This window comes from Amblyraja radiata, chromosome 19 (assembly GCF_010909765.2).
Source record: "Amblyraja radiata isolate CabotCenter1 chromosome 19, sAmbRad1.1.pri, whole genome shotgun sequence".
In the NCBI taxonomy this organism is placed as follows: Eukaryota; Metazoa; Chordata; class Chondrichthyes; order Rajiformes; family Rajidae; genus Amblyraja; species Amblyraja radiata.
In genome coordinates, this window is record NC_045974.1 from 35,966,086 (window position 1) to 35,990,228 (window position 24,143).

At 44.3% G+C, this 24,143-nt stretch overlaps 1 protein-coding gene across 1 annotated transcript in view; it reads left to right on the forward strand.

Moving 5' to 3' along the window:
* The first annotated feature begins 10,118 nt into the window (after positions 1–10,118).
* lemd3 (LEM domain containing 3) overlaps positions 10,119–24,143 on the forward strand; it is a 52,879-nt gene continuing 38,854 nt past the window's right edge. Inside the window, exon 1 of the mRNA XM_033038233.1 lies at positions 10,119–11,422. Within this exon, the coding sequence (XP_032894124.1) occupies positions 10,165–11,422 (1,258 nt within the window). The 5' untranslated portion in view covers positions 10,119–10,164. The remainder of the gene's footprint in view (positions 11,423–24,143) is intronic.

Genomic DNA, 24,143 nt, shown 5'->3' on the forward strand with positions numbered 1-24,143 from the left:
CTGACCTTGCTGTCCTGGGCCTCTTCCATTGTCAGAGTGAGGCCCAGAACAAATTGGAGGAACAGCACCTCATATTTCGCTTGGGTAGTTTACACCCCAGCAGTATGAACATTGACTTCTCTACCTCAGATAGCCCTTACTTTCTCTCTCCATCCCCTTCCCTTTCCCAGTTCTCCCACTAGTCTTACTGTCTCTGACTACATTCTATCTTTGTCCCGCCCCCTCAGCTGACATCAGTGTGAAGAAGGTTCTCGACCCGAAACATCACCCATTCCTCTCCAGAGATGCTGCTTCACCCGCTGAGTTATTCCAGCATTTTGTGTCTACCTTGGATTTAAACCAGCATCTGCAGTTCTTTCTTACACATGGTGATGATAGATGCTGCCTTCTTGAGGCAGTGCTAATGTAGGTGCTTTCGTTGGTGAGAAGGATTGTGGCTGTGATAGACAAGGCTAAGTCCACCACTTTCTGCAGTCTCTTGCATTCCTGTGCCTTGGGATATTGTCATATCAGGTCATGGTGCAAGCAGTCAGGATACTTTTTATGTTGCATTTGTAGAACTTTGTTAGACATGACAAATTTCGTTAAACTTCTAAGAAGGTGGAGGGACTGGTGTGCTTTCTTTATTATTACGTCTTTGTGCTGGGTCCAACTCATCCAATATATTAAGTCCAGGAATTTTTAATCTGAACAACAGTCACTGGTTTAACCCATGAAATAATATAATCAATTTGTCCTTAGTAATTGCACAGTTTGCAGTGTGATCATTATTTTGTTTTAGTGGTGTTGATTAAGTCTGTGAACCTTGAAATACTCCCCTGTTCTTTGAAACGATGCAATGTTGTGATTTTCACATTCAACTTAGAGAATAGACAGGGCCTCCATTAATCAACTCATCTGAAAGATCACACTTCTGTCATTCATGAACTTCCTCAATTGGTGTATCAGACTAGATTTTGGTTGCTCAAATTTCCAGACTGGGTTTGAACCCACAACTTTCTGGCTCAGAGGCAAACGTGTGAACAATGGAACCACAACCAACACTTTAGTCATGAATACCTCCAGATGTCTCACTTTGCTTGGATCCAAGCCCAATTCAGTCTTAATGTTCAATTTAATTTGTCTTTAGGCTTTAACTTAAAGTTCAGCTATAATGTGTCAATGTCCTTAGATAAAGGCCCAAAGCTGTCTAATAGATTAGGTAGACACAAAATGCTGGAGTAACTCAGCGGAACAGGCAGCATCTCTGGAGAGAAGGAATGGGTGACGTTTCGGGTGAAGACCCTTCTTCAGGCTTTTATAGATTAGAATGTCCATCTTTTTACAATATGACTCGGGCAGAAATTGACTCAAGACGAGTACCCAGTTTGGCATGCTACTATTTGGAGATTCTTTGCAGAGCAGTATTTCAGTCATTCTAAGTTGTTATAAATTTGATCTGTTCTGGTTGTGATTAAATTTAATTCAAATCCCTCATCCGGAGACCCTCAGGAAAACACAGCTTGTGGTCACCTTTGTAAAGTGATCTGGAGTCTGGGAAACGGTTTGCAGTTGTGGGTGGCTAAGTATATAACATTTGCCAAAGTCTTCTTTGACTTACTAAAGTGACCTGGAGTCTCACTTTGGGAAATGGATTGCAAAGCAGTTCCCCTCTCCTAACAATCTCGTCTAACTGGAGGAACTTGTCATCACCCTCAACAACTTCTCATTTGACTCCTCGAACATTTTTCAAATTAAAGGTGTAGCCAGGAGCAATCGCATGGGTCCCAGTTATACCTGCCTTTTTTATTGGTTACATCGAACAGTCTTTGTTCCAAACGTGAACTAGCATCACCCCCCCCCCCCCAATCTTTTCTCTGCTACATCGATAACTGCATCGGGGCTATCTCGCTATCTCGGCTATCTCGGCACCTGTGCAGAACTCATTGGTTTCTAACGCCTCTCTCGCCTTTCATGATTTCTGTCTCCATCTCCAGCAACAGACTATCGACTGACATCTACTATAAACCCATAGACACATAGTGTCTCCCAATTTTGTTAGCCCTTGCTGTCTCCTCCTCCTTTTTCCTTTCTTCTCCCCCCCCCCCCATCAGTCTGAAGAAGGGTTTCAGCCTGAAACATTGCCTATTTCCTTCGCTCCATAGATGCTGCTGCACCCGCTGAGTTTCTCCAGCATTTTTGTGTACCTTCGATTTTCCAGCATCTGCAGTTCCTTCTTAGACACACAGAGTTTTCTGGACTAGACCTCCTCCCACCCTACCTTTTACAAATACAATACAGATCCACTTCTCTCAATATCTCCATCTCTGCTGCATCTACTCCCAAGATGACGCTTTCCACTCTAGGACATCCAAGACGTCCTCCTTTAGTAAATTTGACTCCCCCTCTGCTGTCGTAGATGGATGTTTCACCCGTGGTTTCTATGTCCCATAATTCTAGTCTCGCTCCAGCTCTCTCCAGGTGGAACAAAGCTAGAGTTGCCCTGGTCCTTGCCTTTCACCCCACCAGCCTTGGCATTCAACATATCATTCTCCCACATTTCCACCATCTTCAATGGTACTTTGTCATGTGTATCTAAGTACAGTGAAGTTCCTTGTTTGTATCAGTTCAGTGACAATTCAACTATACATCAGGCACAATCATACCAAGTGCAAGAGTGTTCAATAGTAGACCATAGTGGTAGTAGTACACAAGAGTTGCCACGTTTCAGACGCCATCTTGAACTCTTCAAGTCCAAAGTTTAAAAAAAATTGTTAAGAGTCTTAACTTGGCCGTAACGGTGTGTTGTCCTGGCAGCAGCACTGCGTCAGTGTTCAAAATGGCCAGACGATGTGTCGATTTCCTCTATCAGTGCTCCCCCACTCTATGTCACTGCAGACCATATCCTTTCCGAGTGCTCGGTCACTTGGAGTGGTGCTTGATTTAATGGAGCCTTAGGCTGCATCAGGGCATTTAGAGGCACATTCTGTCGAGTCGACCACTCCTACGCCTCAACATAAGCCCATGAATATGCCATCCCTCACCTCTGCTGGCTTTTGCTCAGCCTCCATGTCCCAGAGTGCCTCCGTGCACCTCAGAGGGCGACAGAGGCAAGTCCCCAACCCATGCATCATTCTTTTCCTCCATCTGCCACTACCATCTTGAAAGATTCAATGTGATCGTACCACCAGACACATCTTCGCATCCACGCCTTTCTGCAGAGACCACTCTCTCCACAACTCCTTGGTTCACTAATCCCATCCCACCCAAATCGCCCTCTGCCCAGGTATTTTCCACTGTAACATCTGTCCCTACATTTCCACAGTGACATCTAACTAGGAACTGCAATAGCCCTTTCAGATGAGAAAGTGGTTCACATGCAACTCCTGTAACCTCATCAGCTGCATCCAGTGTTCCCGAGCTGGCCCCTTGTACATCAGCAAGATGAAGGGTGGACAAGGCAGACATTTCACCAAATAGGCATTATTTCCACCAAGGCCTGCTAGATCTCCTGGTTGCTAACCATTTTAACTCCCATTCAGAGACCTTCTGTCCTGGGTCTCCTCCATTGCCAGAGTGACACCACACAAACTGGAGGAACAACCCCCCACATTCCATTTGGGCAGCTTACAACCCGACGGTATAATTGAATTGTCCAATTTTAAGTAACTAACCAACAAATACCTCCCACCCTCCTGCCATATCCCCTTCCCATCTTCCATGGGGCCCCACCTCGATCTGCACCATTTCTAACACTATCCTACCCCTCTTTCCCCTTCCCCCAAGCCCCTTCCTCTGGCTTCACGCATTTCACACTTTTTCTCCTTATCTCACAACCTTGTGTCTTTAGATTTTAGACTTTGGAGGTAGTGTGGAAACAGGGCCTTCAGCCCTCCGAGTCCGCCGACCAGCTATCACCCCATATGCTAGCACTATCCTACACACAAGAGACAATTTACAGAAGTCGATCAACCTATAAATCTGCACGTCTTTGGAATGTGTGAGGAAACCGGTGAAAGCCATCACAGTCACAGTGAGAATGTGCAAATTCAATAGATAGCACCCATAGGTCAGGATCGAACCTGTCTCTGGCACAGCAAGGCAGCAACTCTACGCCACACCAAATGGTGCCGTTATCTTTTCAGCTCTTGGCTTTTTTCACCCATCTGCCTATCAAACTCTCCTTACCTGAATCTGTGTATCACCTTTGTGGCTTTGTGCCACCCCATCTCTTTTCCAGAATATGTTTATAGAAACATATAAAATTCTTAGCGGATTGGACAGGGTAGATGCAGGAAAAATGTTCCCGATATTGACGGAGTCCAGAACCAGGGGTCACAGTTTAAGAATAAGGGGTAGGCCATTTAGGACTGAGACGAGGAAAAACTTTTTCACCCAGAGTTGTGAACCTGTGGAATTCTCTGCCGCAGAAGGCAGTGGAGGCCAATTCACTGGATGGTTTCAAGAGTTAGATTTAGCTCTGAGGTCTAAGGGAATCAAGGTATATGGGGAGAAAGCTGGAACATGGTAGATTCTGGATGATAGACACAAAATGCTGGCGTAATTCAGCGGGAATGGCACCTATTTTCTATGTTTCTCCCCCCCTCCCCCCCCCCCACCACAATCATTCTGAAGAAGGATCCCACCCAACATCACCTATTCATGTTCTCCAGAGATGCTGCCTGACCTTTTGGGTTACTCCATCACTTTGTATCTATTTGATACATTTTAATCATATATTATGTTTAGCTACATTCTTTATTTTAACCTGTCAATCTGTTTCCACTGTTATGTATAACTGAGCTGTTGTACACTGTGACATTCCTGATATTTGCTTTCTCTCATTATGTTGGCATTCAAAACACCATTTAAAATATAATGGATAAAATAAAAAGATGTGGCTTTGCATTCACCAAATTCCTCGACAACAGTTGAACTGTTAGCGTGCAAGCTCCATACTGAAATACAAACCACTACAGTAAAGCCCCCAAATCATAACACAATGGAATGAAGAACAGATGGAAGACAATTGAAAAGAATCTAGGCAATGTTCAGACATCTGCTAAGACTTCTCAAAGAGTGCATCCAGAAGAAACAGGCATCCCTTACTACTTGTTCCAGTGTAATAGGCCATGTCTGCGTTGCGCGCAATTCTGGACAGTGTCAGTGCTCAGATAAATGGTGTCCGAATCCACTTCAGTGTTCTGATATCATATCCATGGCAACTGTATGTACTTTTGCATTTGAAGTGTATTTGTGTTTTACAATAAAAACTTATAATGCTGAAAATAACAGGATAGGCAGAGTAAAGAATGCTTCAGGTCATTGACCTTTAAGGTTTCATTTCAGATTTACATATAGAAACTGAGTAAAGATAGACACAAAAAGCTGGAGTAACTGGAGGCAGCATCTCTGGAGAGAAGGGTTTAAAAAAAAGTTATTTCAAAATAGACTTTATTCAAGTAATAAATATATACAATACAGGAACCGTGCAAAAGATTCATCTGACATTCTCAGAGGCGGTACATTCAATACTGTTTACACACATTGCACAAATTTCACAAGTTTATCCCCCACCCTTGCCACTCATGTGGCCCACTGGCGTGGAATCTCTTCCCTTATTTTGAGGGGTGTTTCCATCACACCCTGCCCCCCATGTCCAGCAGCAGAAGGACTCGAGACTGTGGTCCTCCCCCACCGAGCTTTGGCGTTGGCTGTACCAAGCTTCAGTGCGTCCCTCAGCACGTACTCCTGCAGTCGGCCAGTCGGCAACATTCCCGGACAGACATCCCACTGGGAGGTCAACAAAGCTTGGGAAGACCAAAGAGCGTCTTTCACCGAGTTGATGGCCTTCCAGCAGCACTCAATGTCAGTCTATGAATACGTCCCTGGGAACACAGTCCGAAAATCACAGAGTCCTCTGTGAAGGAGCTGTTCGGAATAAATCGTGACAGGGACCCTTGCAAACCTCTCCAGACTCGCTTTGCAAATCCACACTCTGCAAAGAGATGTGCGACCGTCTCCTCTCCATAGCAGCCGTCCCGAGGCATGGGTGACGTTTCGGGTCGAGACTCTTCTTGAGACTGGTTAGGGATAAGGGAAACGACAAATATAGATGGTGATGTGGAGAGATAAAGAACAATGAATGAAATATATGCAAAAAAGTAACGATGATAAAGGAAACTGGCCATCGTAAGCTGTTTGTAGGGTGAAAACGAGAAGCTAGTGTGACTTGGGTGGGGGAAGGGATAGAGAGAGAAGGAATTCCAGGCCTACCTGAAGTGAGAGAAATCAATATTCATACCACTGGGCTGTAAGCTGAAAAATGAGATGCTGTTCCTCCAATTTGCATTTAGCCTCACTCTGACCATGGAGGAGACCGAGGACAGAAAAGTCTGTGTTGGAATGGGAAGGAGAATTAAAGTGTCCAGCACCCGGGAGATCAGGTTGGTTCACGCGGGCTGAGTGAATGTGTTCCGCGAAATGATCGCCAGTCTGCGTTTGGTCTCGTGGATGTATAAGAGTCCACATCTTGAACAACGGATACAGTCGATGAGGTTGGAGGTGCAAGTGAACCTCTGCCTAACCTGAAAGGACTGTCGGGGTCCCTGGACAGAGTCGAGGGAGGAGGTATAGTGGCAGGTGTTGCACCTTCTGCGGTTGTAGGGGAAGGTACCTGTGATGGAGGTGGTTTGGGTGGGAATGAATGAGTTAACCAGAGAGTTGCGAAGGGAACAGTCTCTGCGGAAGGCGGAAAGTGGTGAAGATGGGAATATGTGTTGTATGCGACGGCTGATGCGGTGGAAGGTTAGTACTAGGGGGACTCTGTTTCTGTTGCGACCAGGGGGAGGGGGAGCAAAGGTAGAGCTGCAGGGTACCGAGGAGACACGAGGGCCTCATTTAGGATGAGAGAGGGGAACCCCCGTTCCCTAAAGAATGAGGACATCTCGGATGTTCAAGCATGGAACACCTCATCTTGGGCAGATGCGGCGTACACGGAGGAATTGGGAGTATGGGATAGAGTCTTTGCAGGAAGCAGGATGGGAAGAGGTGTAGTCGAGATAGTTGTGGGAGTCAGTGGTTTTGTAATAGATGTCAGTCAATAGTCTATTTCTTGTGATAGAAACAGTTAGTTATAATGAGAAATAGACTGGAGGAAAGGAACTGGAGGGCAAGAAGCAGAAAGACTTTGAATGTATGCATTATATTCAAAACATGTAAACCGGTCTGGTGGATAAGATTACTGGCAGACTTTGTCTTGGTCCTCCTCTCTTCCAGCCTTCTCTCCCCACCCCTCCCGCCCAATTAGTCTGAAGAAGGGTCCCGACCTGAAACGTCACCCATCCGTGTGTCTATGTGTGTGTGTGTGTGTGTGGGGGGGGGGGGTTAATCAACCAGGGAATACATAGAGTGATGGAGTAACTCAGCAGGTCAGGTTCTCCAGAGATGCCTCCTGACCCGCTGAGTTATTCCTCTCGTCCCTTCCCACCCAAACCACCCCCTCCCCAGGTATTTTCCCCTGCAACATCTGTCCCTCTAACTTCCCCCTCGACTCCGTCCAAAGACCCCAACAGTCTTTAAGGTGAGGCAGAGGTTCACTTGCACCTCTTCCAACCTCATCTACTGTATCTGCTGTTCCTGGTGTGGACTCTTATATATCTGCGTGACCAAGCGCAGGCTCGGCAATCGTTTCCCTGACACGTCCGCTCAGTCAGCCTAACCTACCTGATCTCCCATTTGCTAAACACTTTAACTCCCTCTCCCATCCCCACGCTGACCTTTCTGTTCTGGGCCTTCTCCAATGTCAGAGCGAATTAAGCCTAGCACAAATTGGAGGAACAGCACCTCATATGTCGCTTGGGTTGCTTACACCCCAGCGGTATGAACATGGACTTCTCTAACTTCATGTAACCCTTACTTTCCCCCTCTCTCCATCCCTCTCCCTTCCCAGTTCTTCGACCATGTCTGTCTCCGACTACATTATATCTGTTTGCTTTGCTGTTACCTTCTCCCAGCTAACAATGATCTATTCGACATTTTCCTTGAACCTCATCCCCTTTGTCCTGTTTTCGCACCTTACGCTTCCTTCTCTTTGTGCCTCCCTCGTCCCTGACATCAGTCTGAAGAAGGGTCTTAACCCGAAGCATCACCCATTCCTTCTCTCCAGAGGTGTTGCCTGTCTCGCTGAGATACACCAGCATTTTGTGTCTATTTAAGGATATAGATAGAAGGGCCGAGCCATCTGGAACAAAATATAATTTTTCGAGGATGTAACTAGTAGAGTGGATAAGGGAGAACCAGTGGATGTGTTATATCTGGACTTTCAGAAGGCTTTCGACAAGTTCCCACATAAGAGATTAGTATACAAACTTAAAGCACACGGTATTGGGGGTTCAGCATTGATGTGGATAGAGAACTGGCTGGTAGACAGGAAGCAAAGAGTAGGAGTAAACGGGTCCTTTTCACAATGGCAGGGAGTGACTGGTGTGGTACCGCAAGGCTCAGTGCTGGGAGCCCAGCTATTTACAATATATATTAATGATTTGGACGAGGGAATTGAATGCAACATCTCCAAGTTTGCGGATGACACGAAGCTGGGGGGCAGTGTTAACTGTGAGGAGGATGCTAGGAGGCTGCAAGGTGACTTGGATAGGCTGGGTGAGTGGGCAAATGCATGGCAGATGCAGTATAATGTGGATAAATGTGAGGTTATCCACTTTGGCGGCAAAAACAGGAAAGTAGACTATTATCTGAATGGTGGCCGATTAGGAAAAGGGGAGATGCAACGAGACCTGGGTGTCATGGTACACCAGTCATTAAAAGTAGGCATGCAGGTGCAGCAGGCAGTGAAGAAAGCGAATGGTATGTTAGCATTCATAGCAAAAGGATTTGAGTATAGGAGCAGGGAGGTTCTACTGCAGTTGTACAGGGTCTTGGTGAGACCACACCTGGAGTATTGCGTACAGTTTTGGTCTCCTAATCTGAGGAAAGACATTCTTGCCATAGAGGGAGTACAGAGAAGGTTCACCAGACTGATTCCTGGGATGTCAGGACTTTCATATGAAGAAAGACTGGATAGACTCGGCTTGTACTCGCTAGAATTTAGAAGATTGAGGGGGGATCTTATAGAAACTTACAAAATTCTTAAGGGGTTGGACAGGCTAGATGCAGAAAGATTGTTCCCGATGTTGGGGAAGTCCAGAACAAGGGGTCACAGTTTAAGGATAAGGGGGAAATCTTTTAGGACCGAGATGAGGAAAACATTTTTCACACAGAGAGCGGTGAATCTCTGGAATTCTCTGCCACAGAAGGTAGTTGAGGCCAGTTCATTGGCTATATTTAAGAGGGAGTTAGATGTGGCCCTTGTGGCTAAAGGGATCAGGAGGTATGGCGAGAAGGCAGGTACAGGATACTGAGTTGGATGATCAGCCATGATCTTATTGAATGGCGGTGCAGGCTCGAAGGGCCGAATGGCCAACTCCTGCACCTATTTTCTATGTCTATGTTAAAATGCTCCAACCTCCCTGAAGGCATCAATGTGACCAGTTTAAACCAGTATCTGCAGTTCCTTCTTACCCACTTATTCCATCACTCTACGTCTTCTCAAGTGGATTAAATGTATTTTAACCCCATAAAAGAGGCCATTTGGCCCATTGAATATATGACGTTGTTCCTATAATCCTACCATTAATTCTCCACCCCCATCTCCCTACACTTTCCCCCTCACCCACCCAACTCCCACCCACCCGCCTCACAACCCTCCACCACCCAACTTATTGCGACCTATGTTCTCTCACATACCCACCAACTCCGTGGGTTCAGGGGGCTGCAGGCGGACGTGTTCCCTTTAATGCGTCCTTGGGCCAAGACCCCCTCCACCGCACAGATTGCGACCCTACCCCCATGGGTGCAGATGGACGTTTTCCCTTTAAGAGACCCTCATCCCACATATACACCACTTATTGCGACCTGTTTTCCCCTCACATACCGTCCAGCGCCACGCCAGGTGACTAGCGGGCGGGCGAGCTGGTGGATCGGTGGGTCGAGCAGGCTGGGCTGGTCCGCTCCGCTCCGCTCTGAGGCGGCCTCAGGCCGGGCCGGGTCGTCAGCCCGCGGGGGGAGGGGGCGACCGTCCAACCGACCCGCTGACGTCACATCCGCCAGTCTCATGCCTCGCGCGGTAAGATGGCGGCGCAGTTAACGGACGCCGAACTCTGTTCGGAATTGAAAAAATTCGGTTTGGCGCCGGGCCCGGTGACCGAGAGCACCCGCCCCGTCTACCTGAAGAGACTGAAGAAGCTGCGGGAGGAGCGGGGAGCGCGGCCCAAGACCAGGAACTGTGGTGGGACAAGCCCGGCACCAGGCCTCGGCGCCGGCCTCACTCCTCCCCCCGTGCCTCCGGCCAAGCTGCTGGGCTTCAGCTCGGACGAGTCGGACGCCGAAGCTAACGGGAGGAGCGAGAGCGGCAGGAGGGCGGGCCGGACAGATAAAGTTTCTGGCGATTACCCCCGTCCTCGGCCTGGGAACAGCAAAGGGAGGAGCACAGCGCAGAGAATGGTGAACAGCAACAATAACGGCGGCGCCGGGGTCTCCGCCGGCAGAAGCAACTCCACCCCCTGGTGGGGGCCGAGCCCGAGCCGAGGCTCCCAGCTGGCGCCGGAGGAAGATGCACAGCCGCCGGGAACCGAGCTACACGCCAGCAACAATAGTAGCGGTGGCAGCGCCAGCAGGGTATCCTACATCAGGGACGGCAATTACTCCGACTCCGAGGATGAACGAGAGGAGCGAAGCCGGAGGCCGAACTCAAGACGGAGCCAGTCTAAGAAATTCTTGGCCATGTCGGGCACGGTTAATAGCAGTGATTCGCCAGGGACGGCGGAGGACAGCGTCGCGGGCAGGAGAGGCGGCGCCAGGCGGACCCACGACGTCGCCGGCGGCCCTTGCTGTCTAGACACAAGAAACCAGCTGGAGGTGGAGGATCAGAGGGAGAAGAACGCCACAGAAGAGCCCACCATGTTATTGCGGTTCCGTAATTCCTCTTTTAAGAAAATTAACCCTGGTATTCTGGGAGCAGAGAGGGAGAGTTTTTATAACAGCACCAGAAACAACAATCACATCGGTCCGATTGGACCAACCATTTACAACAGCAATGTTGTCACCAGTAGAAGCGGGCCCTCGTCCTCCCTTCAACTCGATGCTAATCACTCGAACCATACAGGCATTAACCAAACTTACAGTACATTTAATCGTAAAAGCCCGAGGGAACCCGAGGAGGAACTATTACAGCAATTTAAACGGGAGGGCGGTTCGGCGAACGCTGGATTCAGTGCACACTACCTATCCATGTTTCTTTTGACTGCTGCTTGTTTATTTTTCCTTGTATTGGGACTAACATATATAAGAATGAGGGGCTCGGGAGGATCAGAGGAAGGCATTCTTAATGGTAAGTGTTTTGCTGCAAAAGTATTAATTTTCTCCTTATTAATTTGTGCCAGACGTCACCTGACTATGTTGAGCCGATATTAGTCGTTTCATGGTGATAATTACCATAATTATAACTGTCTTGATCAGCACACAGTAAAGAGTAAAAAAAGATTGTGACGTTAGATCAAAATATTTAATTTGATGCACCAATTTGTCCTTTATTGCGTGTAATATTCCAAGAATTATATAACATACATTGTGGGCCTAGAAACTTTAAATCTGTAATTCCTTTTGTGCTATTTGTACTATCAGTGAGTTCCAATGACATTCCCCATTTATCTCTGAATTCTTTGGTCTAATTTCAAATGAGTTTCATACATCTCAAGGACAAATGATTGCCATTTTCCTTATAACACTGTGACCACAATTGCAGATAATTGCTCAGTTCATATTAAAATCACAAGAATAAACTACTTGGACAGTGAGAACATTAGGGAAATTTGTGGGAAAATGATATCGGTACAAATTCTTTGCAATGTGTCCTGTTTCTTTCTGCCATTCAGATTATTAGAAATTGGCCCCATTGTGGTTTACGGTTTACTCATTGGGTAGTTCGTTTGCCCCCCCCCCCCCTCCCCCCCCAAAAAAACTATTACATTTGAGATTATTCCAACCCTACGGCAGTCCAACACAAATTAGCTTTTTAAAAAGGCCACTGAGAACATTTTAATGATCAGATAGAAAGAAATTTCAAACTAGATCCATTTTAATAAACGTGCTATGGGGCAAGGATCAAATTTTGTCTCCATGCTCAATATTATTCGCAGGCTTGACAATTTTTTGTTGGTTTCTATCAGCATATTATAAATTATGTCTACTTCATAATTAAGTTGCGTTTTAGCTGTGATATAGTTGCAGGTTTTATTATAGGGCAGATCAGAAATTTCTCAGATCCATTGTCACCATTTCTGAACTTCTACAACTTCTAATACCAAATCTACTTGTCTCATGCTGTCAATTACAGTACAAAGCTGTCAGAAGATATGGATCAGTATTTGGTGGAGGAAGGCATGTTTCTTGATTTAAAAAAAAACTTTCCATGTCAACTTGTTAACCATGATCTTGGAATACAGGTACATTGTTCATTGAAAGTGGCATCACAGGTAGATAGGGTGTTCAAAAAGGCTTTGGCACATTGGCCTTCATCAGTCAGAGCATTGAGTATATCTCCTCCAACCGCAAGAAATGCAACACCTGTCCCTTCACCTCCCCCCTCGACTCCATTCACGGTCCCAAGCAGTCGTTCCAGGTGCGACAAAGGTTCACCTGTATCTCCTCCAACCGCAAGAAATGCAACACCTGTCCCTTCACCTCCCCCCTCGACTCCATTCAAGGTCCCAAGCAGTCGTTCCAGGTGCGACAAAGGTTCACCTGTATCTCCTCCAACCTCATCTACTGCATCCGCTGCTCTAGATGTCAGCTAATTTACATCGGTGAGACCAAGCGTAGGTTGGGCGACCGTTTCGCCGAACACCTCCGCTCAGTCCGCCTTAACCTACCTGACCTCCCGGTGGCTCAGCACTTCAACTCCCCCTCCCATTCCCAATCCGACCTCTCTGTCCTGGGTCTCCTCCATTGCCAGAGTGAGCAACAGCGGAAATTGGAGGAACAGCACCTCATATTCCGTCTGGGGTCCTTGCGCCCTTATGGCATCAACATTGAATTCCCCCAATTTGGTTAGCCTGTGCTGTCCCCTCCCCTTCCTTCACCCTCTAGCTGTCTCCTCCCACCCTCCCATCCGCCCCCCCTCGGGCTCCTCCTCCTCCCCTTTTTCCTTCTTTCTTTCCCCACCCCCCATCAGTCTGAAGAAGGGTTTCGGCCCGAAACGTCGCCTATTTCCTTCGCTCCATAGATGCTGCTGCACCCGCTGAGTTCCTCCAGCAATTTTGTGTACCATTGAGTATAGAAGTTGGGAGGGCATGTTATAGTTGTATAAGACGTTGGTGAGCCTGCATTTAGAATATTGTGTTCAGTTTTGAGCATGGTGTTATAGGAATGGTATTGAAATGGTTCAGAAAAGAATTACGAGGATGTTGCCAGGACTAGAGGGTCTGGCCTATAGGGAGAGGTTGAGTAGGTTGGGTCTCTATTCCCTGGAGCGCAGTAGGATGAGGGGGTGATCTTATAGAGGTGTATAAAATCATGAAGGAATAGATCGGGTAGATGCACAGAATCTCTTGCCCAGAGTGGGGGAATCAAGGACCAGAGGACATAGGTTCAAGGTAAAGGGGTAAAGATTTAATAGGAATCTGAGGGGTAACTTTTTCACACAAAGGGTGATGGGTGTATGGAACTAACTGCCAGAGGAGGTAGTTGAGGCTGGGACTATCTCAACGTTTAAGAAACAGTTAAACAGGTACATGGATAGGACAAGTTTGGAGGGATATGGACCATGCACAGGTATGTGGGAATAGTGTAGCTGGGACATGTTTGCCGGTATGGGCAAGTTGGGCCGAAAGGCCTGTCTGCACACTCTATGACTCGAAGCTGGGAAGGGTGCAGAGAAGCGTGAGCTATAGAGAGAGGTTGAGCAGGCTAGGACTCTATTCCGTGGAGTGCAGGAAGATGAGGGGTGATCTTATAGAGGTGTACAAAATCATGAGAGAGAATAGTTCGAGTAGATGCACAGCCTCTTGCTCAGAATCGGAGAATCGAGAACCAAGGATATAGGTTTACGGTGAGGGAGGAAAGATTTAAAAGGAACTTGAAGGTAACTTTTTCACACAAAAGGTAGTAGGTGTTTGGAACGAGCTGAGGAAGAGGTAGTTGAGGGAGGAACTATCGTAACGTTTAAGAAATATTTAGACTGTTACGTGGATAGGATGGGATTAAAGGGATATGGGCCAAATGCAAGCAGATGAGACTAGTGTTGATGGGACACGTTAGCCGGTGTGGGCAAGTTGTACCAAAGTGGCTGTTTCCACGATGTAAACTATGACTATGCAGAGATCCATGTGAATTAAGCAACTGCTGTATTATCTCCTTGGCCAATGAAACATACCAATTTGAAATAGATTCAGTCAGGAGGGGTTGAGGAGGGATGAATTTACCTACAAGCCAGGGATTGGGGATTGAAGGGGTGCAAAATGGGTGGTATGTGTTTTTATCAGATTTTACATCTCTCATCTCACCTGCATAAAACCTGAACTGATGAGAACCTACACTTGTATTAGCTAACTTTTCATGCCAGGGTGTTTGATGGGCAGCCAGTAACACTCATCATTAAAGAGTTTGTGCATGTAATGACAAAGATTTTCTGTAGTCGTACTAATGGGGAAATACAACTGGATCATTTATTTAATGGAGACTAAAGACAAGATTCCAAATTTGGAAAGTTAAATGTTTAACTATACATCCACTCCTTGGCTGAAATTACCGTACCACTGATTTACATTTTGGGTCCACTGTCACCTAGGTTGAGAAATGCTGGAATCTTCCTCTTTCTAATTGTGGCCTTTTCTGATCTTCCAACTCCTAAGTATATCATTTGTACATTACTGACAACAATGATTTCAGTTCAAATTCTTCTCCAAAGAAGTACTTTATTTTCCTATTAAATTCTTTTTTGGCTAAATCCTTTGTAATATCGTTGACTTGCTGTAGTTTTCGTTTAATAATACTTTCGACCATCTTTGATTGCCACCATGTAGGAAATAAGTAGAAATGTACAATATCCTTGTTGAACTTGTAAACTTTGTGTTCAAACTGTCAATGTTCAAGATAATCTTTGCACTCCTTTATATCCTGCTCCCCCAGGACACATATAATATGTTGACTGAATTTAGATATTCTAATGGCAATTTCTCCCAAATTTCATGTATACCAAAACAGAAAACACAACAAAAAAAAATGTGAGACATTTTAGTTCTTTCTTTTATTACGGAACATTAAACTGGTGCCCTAAATTTTTACCAGGGTACATATAGTTGGCCTCTGTATAGATGTATAATACAATCTCGTTTTGATTTATTGACTACTTGGAAAGGTAATAATATGCGTGTAAATGGTTAGCTTCATCTTTGACATTATCACAGGTGCTATCAAGAGTTGGTAACGTTATCAATCATGCCTGCATCCCACTAATTATATAATGCCAATTGATTCATTTCCCCCATTTGAATAGCCCGTGTGCAGTTTGGAGTTGATTACTTTGCCGTGAATGTATAATGACATTGAGGTGCGGATTGTTGATTTCCTGCTTAAGGCTGTCAAAATACCAGATGGGTTTTAACTACAAATAGTCATTTTTCAATTATTGTTTTTGATACTAGTTTTTTATTACTTAATTTAGCTATGATTTGAGATTTCTCATGTCTTCTGTATTATTGGGATATGAGCATTATCTCCAGCAGGAACATAACTCATTCTGTTTAATAGTTCAATAATTTAAGCACAATATTTGTTTAAACTAAAATGTCAGTGAACAAGAAGTATAAAGCAAAGTTTATGCAATCTTTAATTGAGCATTCAATTTGTGATTCTAAAATTCAGCCCCATACTGTGACAATGGGTGCTATTATTGCTACCTGCCCTTGTAAACCCTCAAATGGTTACCATTATCTCTGTGGTATCTGTTCATCTAAATGCAAAGTGCTGGGTATATCGGCAGGTCAGGCAGCATTTTTGCAGGGAATGGATAGGTGATGTTTTAGATTCGGACCCTTCTTCAGATGGATTGTAGTATTGTCAGAAATCTGGGGAAAAGGTGGGGTCAGGACAAAGTGAGGGGGGATTTGATTAGTTGATAGGTGCAGTAAGTGACAAAGGTTAGAGATGAAATGGAAATAAAAGGGTGTTGATACGGAGAGAAGAGGAGTGAAATGTAAAGACACAGTGAGTTACACAGATCCTTCCATAATGTTTGGGACAAAGACCCATTTATTTATTTGCCTCTACTACACAATTTGAGATTTGTAATAGAAAAAAAATCATGTGGTTAAAGTACACATTGTCAGATTTTAATAAAGGCCATTTCTACACGTTTTGGTTTCACCATGTAGAAATCACAGCAGGGCACCATAATGTTTGGGACACAGCAATGTCAAGTAAATGAAAGTAGTCATGTTTAGTATTTTGTTGCATATGCTTCGTATGCAATGAATGACTGATTGAAATCTAAGATTCATGGTCATCACCAGTTACTGGGTGTCTTCTCTGGTGATGCTCTGCCCGGACTGGATTGGAGCCATCTTTAACTTATGCTTGTTTTTGGAGCTAGTCCCCTTCAATTTTTTCTTCAGCATGCTCAGTTGGGTTCAGATCGGGTGATTGATTTGGCCACTCAAGAATTGGACATTTCATAGCTTTGGAAAACTCCTTTGTTGCTTTAGCAGTATGTTTGGGATCATTGTCTTAGACAGTAGACAATAGGTGCCGGAGTAGGCCCTTCGAGCCAGCACCGCCATTCAATGTGATCATGGCTGATCATCCCCAATCAGTACCCCGTTCCTGCCTTCTCCCCATATCCCCTGACTCTGCTATTTTTAAGAGCCCTATCTTGAAAGCATCCAGAGAACCTGCCTCCACCACCCTCTGAGGCAGAGAATTCCACAGACTCGCCACTCTCTGTGAGAAAAAGTGTTTCCTCGTCTCCGTTCTAAATGGCTTACTCCTTATTCTTAAACTGTGGCCCCTGGTTCTGGACTCCCCCAACATCGGGAACATGTTTCCTGCCTCTAGCGTGTCCAAACCCTTAACAATCTTATATGTTTCAATGAGATACCCTCTCATCCTTCTAAACTCCAGAGTGTACAAGCCCAGCTGCTCCATTCTCTAGCATATGACAGTCCCTCCATCCCGGGAATTAACCTTGTAAACCCAGGCTGCACTCCCTCAATAGCAAGAATGTCCTTCCTCAAATTAGGGGACCAAAACTGCACACAATACTCCAGGTGTGGTCTCACTAGGGCTCTGTACAACTGCAGAAGGACCTCTTTGCTCCTATATTTGATTCTTGCTGTAGAATGAACTGCCGGCCAATGAGTTTTGAGGCATTTCTTTGAACTTGAGCAGATGGATGTTTCTTTCCACTTCAGAATTCATTATGCTACTACCATCAGCAGTTGTATCATCAGTGAAGTTAAGTGAGCCAGTACCTTCAGCAGCCATACATGCCCAGGCCATAACACCCCCACCATTGTTTCACACATAAGGAGGTATGTTTTGGATCTTGGGCAGTTCCTTCTCTCCTCCATACTTTGCTCTTGCCATCACTCTGATGTGTTAATCTTCGTCTCATCTGTCCACAAGACCTTTTTCCAGAACTGTGGTTGCTCTTCTTGGCAAACTGTAACCTGGCCATCCTATTTTAGCGGCTAACCAGTGGTTTGCATCTTGCAGTGTAGCCTCTGTATTTCTATTCATGAAGTCTTCTGCGGACAGTGGTCGTTGACAAATCCATACCTGACTCCTGAAGAGTGTTTCTGATATGCCGGACAGGTGCTTGGGGATTTTTCTTATCGAGAGAATTCTTCTGTCATCAGCTATGGAGGTCTTCCTTGGCCTGCCAGTCCCTTTGTGATTAGTAAGCTCACCGGTGCTCTCTTTTTTCTTAATGATGTTCCAAACAGTTGATTTTTGTAAGCCTGAGGTTTCGCTGATGTCTTTAACAATTTTATTCTTGTTTCTCAGTCTCATAATGGCTTCTTTGACTTTCATTGGCACGACTTTGGTCCTCATGTTGATCAAACAGCAATAAAAGATTCCAAAGGTGATGGAAAGACTGGAGGAAAGACGAGGTGCTGAGAGCCCTCTTGTACCTTATCTCTTATAATATATAATATATATTTTGAGGATGCAATTAAACACACCTGAGCAATTACAAAGACCTGTGAAGCCATGTGTCCCAAAACATTATGGTGCCCTGAAAAGGAGGGCTATGTATAAACGCAGCTGTAATTTCTACATGGCGAAATTAAAATATATAAAAATGGCGTTTAATAAAATCTGACAATGTGCACTTTAACCACATGTGATTTTTTTTCTATTACAAATCGCAAATTGTGGAGTACAGAGGCAAATAAATGATGGGTCTTTGTCCCAAACATTATGGAGGGCACTGTAGTTGGAAAATAAACTGGAGGAACACTTCGTGTGTAGCCTCACTCTGGCAGTGGAGAAGGTGCAGGACAGAAAGGTCAATATGTTAAAGTGGTTATCGACAAGGAGATCCATCAGGCTTTGGTGTACAGAGTGAAAAGGTTGGCACGTTTACGCTTCGTCTCGCTGATTGAAAGGAAGCCACATCGGGGGCTCCAAATGCAGTAGCTGTGGATTGAAGAGGTGTATCTGAAGCACTGTCTTGTCAGGAAGGGCTACTGGGGTTTGTGGATGACGTGAGAAAGGAGCTGCAGGGACAGGTGTTGCATCTCCTGCAGTTGCAAGGGAAAGTACCTGGGAAGGGAGTCGTTGGCGGAGGAAGGGAGTGAACCAAGGAGCTGTGGAGGGAGTGGTCTCTGTGATGGGATGGGGATGGGAAGATGTGACTAGTGGTGGGATCATATTGAAGGTGGCGAAAATGTCTAGAATTGTGTGTTACAGCACCTCATAGTCTGCTTGGGTAGCTTGCAACCCAATGGTATGAAGGTTGAATTCTTACAATCCTTCGCTCTTTCCTGTGCCCCTCCCCTCTCCCCCCCCCCCCCAACCTCATTTTAGGGCGTACCCATTTCTACCACTAAAGCCCACCTCTTCTTCTTGTCCCCTTCTTATCTCTCCCTCTTGTTTTACGTTTCACTCTACTGCTTATCTGACACCCCTTTGTCTCCTTTTCATCTTTAGGGGCCTGTCCCACTTAGGCTGTTTTTTAGGTGACTGGGCTGTCGCCACATGGTCGCCAGGGTGTCGCCTGTATGGTCATGAGTAGTCTCCGAAGTTGCCCAAAGAGTCGTAGTGTCTTTCTGGTTACCGCTGGATTTTCAACATGTTCAAATATTTTCGACGACAGTGGGTTGAAGCCAATTAGCGTAGCTTGACTTCTCCTGACGTAGATGCTGTCGTAGGTTGTTGCCAGGTGACGTAGGTTTTCGCCTGTGCTGTCTTCGGCGACAGGTGCCAGCGACTGAATTGTCTTCAGTTGTCGCCGACAGGGTCGTAGCTTGTCGTAGGTTGACTTCGGTTGTTGTGAGTTGTCGCATATGTGGTCATAGGTGTGGTCGTAGGTGGATGGCCTAATGGGTCGCCGGTTGTCGGTAGCTTGCCATAGCTTGACGTCGACTAGGTAGTAGGTTGTAGCTTGTCGTAGACATTGTCGTAGAGGGATCCAGTCGCCTAAGTGGGACAGGCCCTTTAGCCGTTGCCACTTACTCCACCCATTTACCAATCATGCTCACTTCATCTGTATCTACCTATCGCTTGCCAGGAAAGGACACAAGGTGCTGGAGTAACTTAACGGAGCAGGCAGCATCTCTGGAGAACATGGATAGGTGACATTTTTGGCCACCCCCACCTCTTTTCCAGCTTTCTCCCCCAACTACATTCCGTCTGAAAAAGTGTCCCAATCCAAACCATCATTCCCTCCACAGATGTGCCTGACCCACTGAGTTAATCCAGCCCTTTGTGTTTCGATCAAGTTTCCAACATCTGCAGTTCATTGTCTCCAATCGAAAATCCAGCCACAATTTACAATTAAATATTGGATGTAATTGACAAGGATGTCTTAAATAATGATGGAGATGTGAGTATCCTATCCATAATGCCCCTCATTGGCAAACCTAAATATGGAGCTATTTTCAGCACTTCATTTATTTGGTATGTAAATGTATGCTTCTGGGTGTGTAATATTTGGCATTGAAATACTATGTAGTTCGTGAACAATTGGTGTGATTACTTGATATCTATGATCTCTGGCATCCAGCATTTAATCCTTTAACATACAATTCAATATTTGATTGGGATTCCAGTAACACATTAAATGCTCATGTTTGTATGAAATGTTGGTAATTTCTGAGTGAACGGCAAAATCATGAGTACAGTTTAATAGATAATCCTTCAAAGCTCGGGTGTGCTTTGAGAACATTCCGAGTTTAATTATCGAACTTCTGTACCTCGAGCCATGAGGTACATTTCTTAAATACAATCACAAAAGTATACAGCAAGGGATCTAAATGTTTAGAGACGGAGGTCTGAAGGTCTGTGTGATAATTACTAGTGGATGAAGGCTCATACAAAATTCTACCACAAATAGAAGGCATGTGAGAATGCTGAAGCAAACTTTAACTAGTGGATGGATGCCTGCTTAGGTTTGGTTGAAAATTTCCCAAATTCGTATTTCACTGCAGCTGAGTCCAAGCCATCCAATATCCCCTCAGTAGTTGCTTAATTTGACTTATTTCTGTATTGGCATCCCACCTCAATCGCTACCAGTGCAATTTTCAATAAATCTGCATTTTCCATTCCTGCCTCCTGTCTCTCGCTTCTACAGCTATCGCATTAATTTTTGAAAGAGCCCTCCTTTATATAAATAATTGAAAGAAAATCCTACATCTAGTTACATGTACGACACCTTGTCACTTGTATCTTATCAAATGAAACACTGTTTTGTCATTTCTGAACCTAGCCTGGTTACCACACTGTAGAAAAACAAGAATTTGCCCAATGTTCATTGCTCAACCAGTAGTAATTCATATTATTCTTATTTGTAGAACTTTGGCAACTCTCGTTGCATACCAAATGGCATTAACAAAATTTTAGCGATTGAATTACTTTTGAAGTGATTTGGCATGTTGAGGTTCAAAAAGATAGTTTATTAACATTTAAATATGGACAACTGGAAATTCTTAAAATATTTATGTGGGGTGAATTACACAGGATAAAATGTTCAAATAGTTTTGTGTGTCGGGTTCAAATTCATTTTTATTTCAAATTTTCAGGTAATTTCTGCTCAGATAAGCTTATTCGTAATGCCCGAGACATTTTGTGATGCAGTATAAATTGGCTTCACTCCATGTACAGAGTATTCAAAGCATCAAGTTTTAAAAGCTGTCAGTGATATATGTAAATATGTGAATGTACATATTTTATTACTTCTCTTGTTGAATTAAACTGCAGTACGTTTCTATATTGAAAGATGATACATTCATTTCATTTCAAGCCAGCTGACTAACTTTGTAGGTTGAGGGTTTCTGTGTTTGCATAAATTCTTTTTGCAAATTATTGGTTTTCCGTATTGAAAATTTCTGTTATGGTAAAATAGTGGAATACATTTAATCTGTGATAAATTCTCCTGCACTGTTTTACTATTAATTTTTTGATGGAAAGGCTATAATATTAGACTTCATAACATTATAAATCTCCTTGGCAGTTTGCACATACCCAGGACAGGTGTGGCTTCTTATCGGAGTTCTTCCTTCCCCGTCGCCAATAAGTCTAGACAAAGGATCCCTTCAAAACCGCCCAGAAAAATTGCTCACTCTTCAGTTTCATACCTATTTCCTTTTTCCTCTGAGAAACTGTTGCCACAGTGACCAGATTATAAAGTGTTGAAGGTTTAACTGCACGAGGTAATTTTCAATGTAATGGAAAATAATTTTTGTTTTATGATTATGTGAAGCTTATTGAGCTGGATCATCCTGGATATGGGCTTTTGTCCAAACTTTCTGCCTGGCTGCACTTACTATTTACTGATAGGGAGGCAGCAGAGGTTACTCACTGCAAAGTGGAGTGTAAATGATAACGAGGCTTCAGGTGCTTTGATGGCCTTATCACAGTTGCTGCTGTCAAAGGATTTAGTGTGGATTTGAATCTCTGATTCCTATTATGATGCAGGAGGCTGTGCTGCTTCTCAACAGAATATTCCCATCAGTTCCATCAATACTCTAATTTATTTGCCCTTCAGCAACTTCTCTTTCAAGACCCAGAATTTTTCTAACCAATCAAATAGGCTTTATTTTGTTGTTAATCTGAAGTCCCTTATCCCCATTTCCTCGTAATTCTCCCTTCTGCCTCCCCAGGGCTTTCACAAACATGGGACAAATCTTCTTATACCTTCTAAATTGTCCTGCTCAACTGTCAGTTACACTATCAAAACTACACTGCGCATTCTCACTTCTTGTATCTGGCACGACCATGACCGAAACAAACGTCTGTCAATCTTGCCTGCAACCTTTAACCTAAATGATCAAATCCACTCTTCCAGCATCACCCATTTTTCTAATTAGACTACGCTCGTCTGGTTCCATTCTTGTATATCAAGCTGTAGCTGGAGAAATGCCTGCAGTGGATTGTCTTGCTGCTCCCACACTATTGCCATCTCCAAGGATTACGCTAGGCTCTGAGATGCAAAAAAACCTGTAGAAATTGGAAAGCTTTTTTTAAAATCTACTATAACACTTGGAGAGGGAAATGCTTGATATTTCAGTCTGACATTTCATTGGACCTAGGAAAAGTTTAAAATTGAACACGTCTTGAAAAGATCGAGAAGACAAAGGAAATGTCTGTGATCGGGCGAGAATATGTAAGTGACTGGCATAAGTCGTGATGGTGTCGGCTTGGTGAGGTTGAAGCGTTTATTAGTCATGGCTGTCTAGAGGAGATATAATTAGAAGGAAATGATTGGGAACTGAGAAATACAATGGCAAAAGTGAGATACGAAACACTGCATTTACTGGCAATCTAAATCAAAGCTGTCTTTATTTCTTGTGCGTATTTGCATATGTTCATTTGCCAATGTAATGTGAAAATCCAATGCTAGTTTCCACATATAAATAGTTAGTTTGTTTCACTGACGCCCTGTAGTGATGGAGCAGTAACGAGTCTGCCTATATATTGGAAAGACTGAAGTCAGTATCTTTTGTGGACACAAAATACTGGAGTAACTCAGCGAGACAGGCAGCATCTCTGGAGAGAAGTAATGCTTGACGTTTCGGGTCGAGACCCTTCTTACTTATACTGTTTCCTAACCTTTGGAGACCTACTCTGCAAATGTCTTTGAGGTGGAAACGGTACATTACATGACATTTTTACCTTTAACTTTACAAAACTCTTTTTCTTTCTTCGTCTCCTAATCACCTCTTCAAATTCAAACCTCCTTTGCTGTATCCTCTGAACTTGATGCTGAAGAAATTGATTCAGTCAGTTAGTTAACACAAGGGTGACAAATGAAGGGGACTTGGAATGAAGCAAGATGCCACATTAGAAATGTTACAACTTGAACCTACAGAATTAATTTCTTAATTTTAAAACTTCCATCTTTGTTTTCAAATCCGATCTTGACTTCTTTTCCTTCACCCAGATGGGTTCTACACAACAGAGCGTTGAATAAGATTGATCTGGACTCTGGAATATGGAAAATCTCCCTTTTTGACCTACTTAGATTGGTAATGTACAGTGGTCCTATTAGAACTGTACAAAAAATTTAAGCAGTTGTTGAAAAGGTTTGTGTAGTATGGGTAGCAAAATTATAGGAAGGATATTAAATTTATATAAAATGTATAATGTTGCTAGATCTGCAGAAGTCTTAATTATGTAGAAAGAACTGACATTTTTCTTAGCAGGGTTAATAATTAGGGGGCATTAATTCACTATCAACTTGCATAATCAACTCGTATCTGAGAGGATGGCTGAAGATAAAAATTGCTCATCGCATGTTCTTAATGGCACTGGGTGTACCATTAACCTCAAGGCTATGGTGTGCCCAAGTCTAGTCTGATCAGCTGTTTGTGGACGTGGTGCAAATGGCCTAT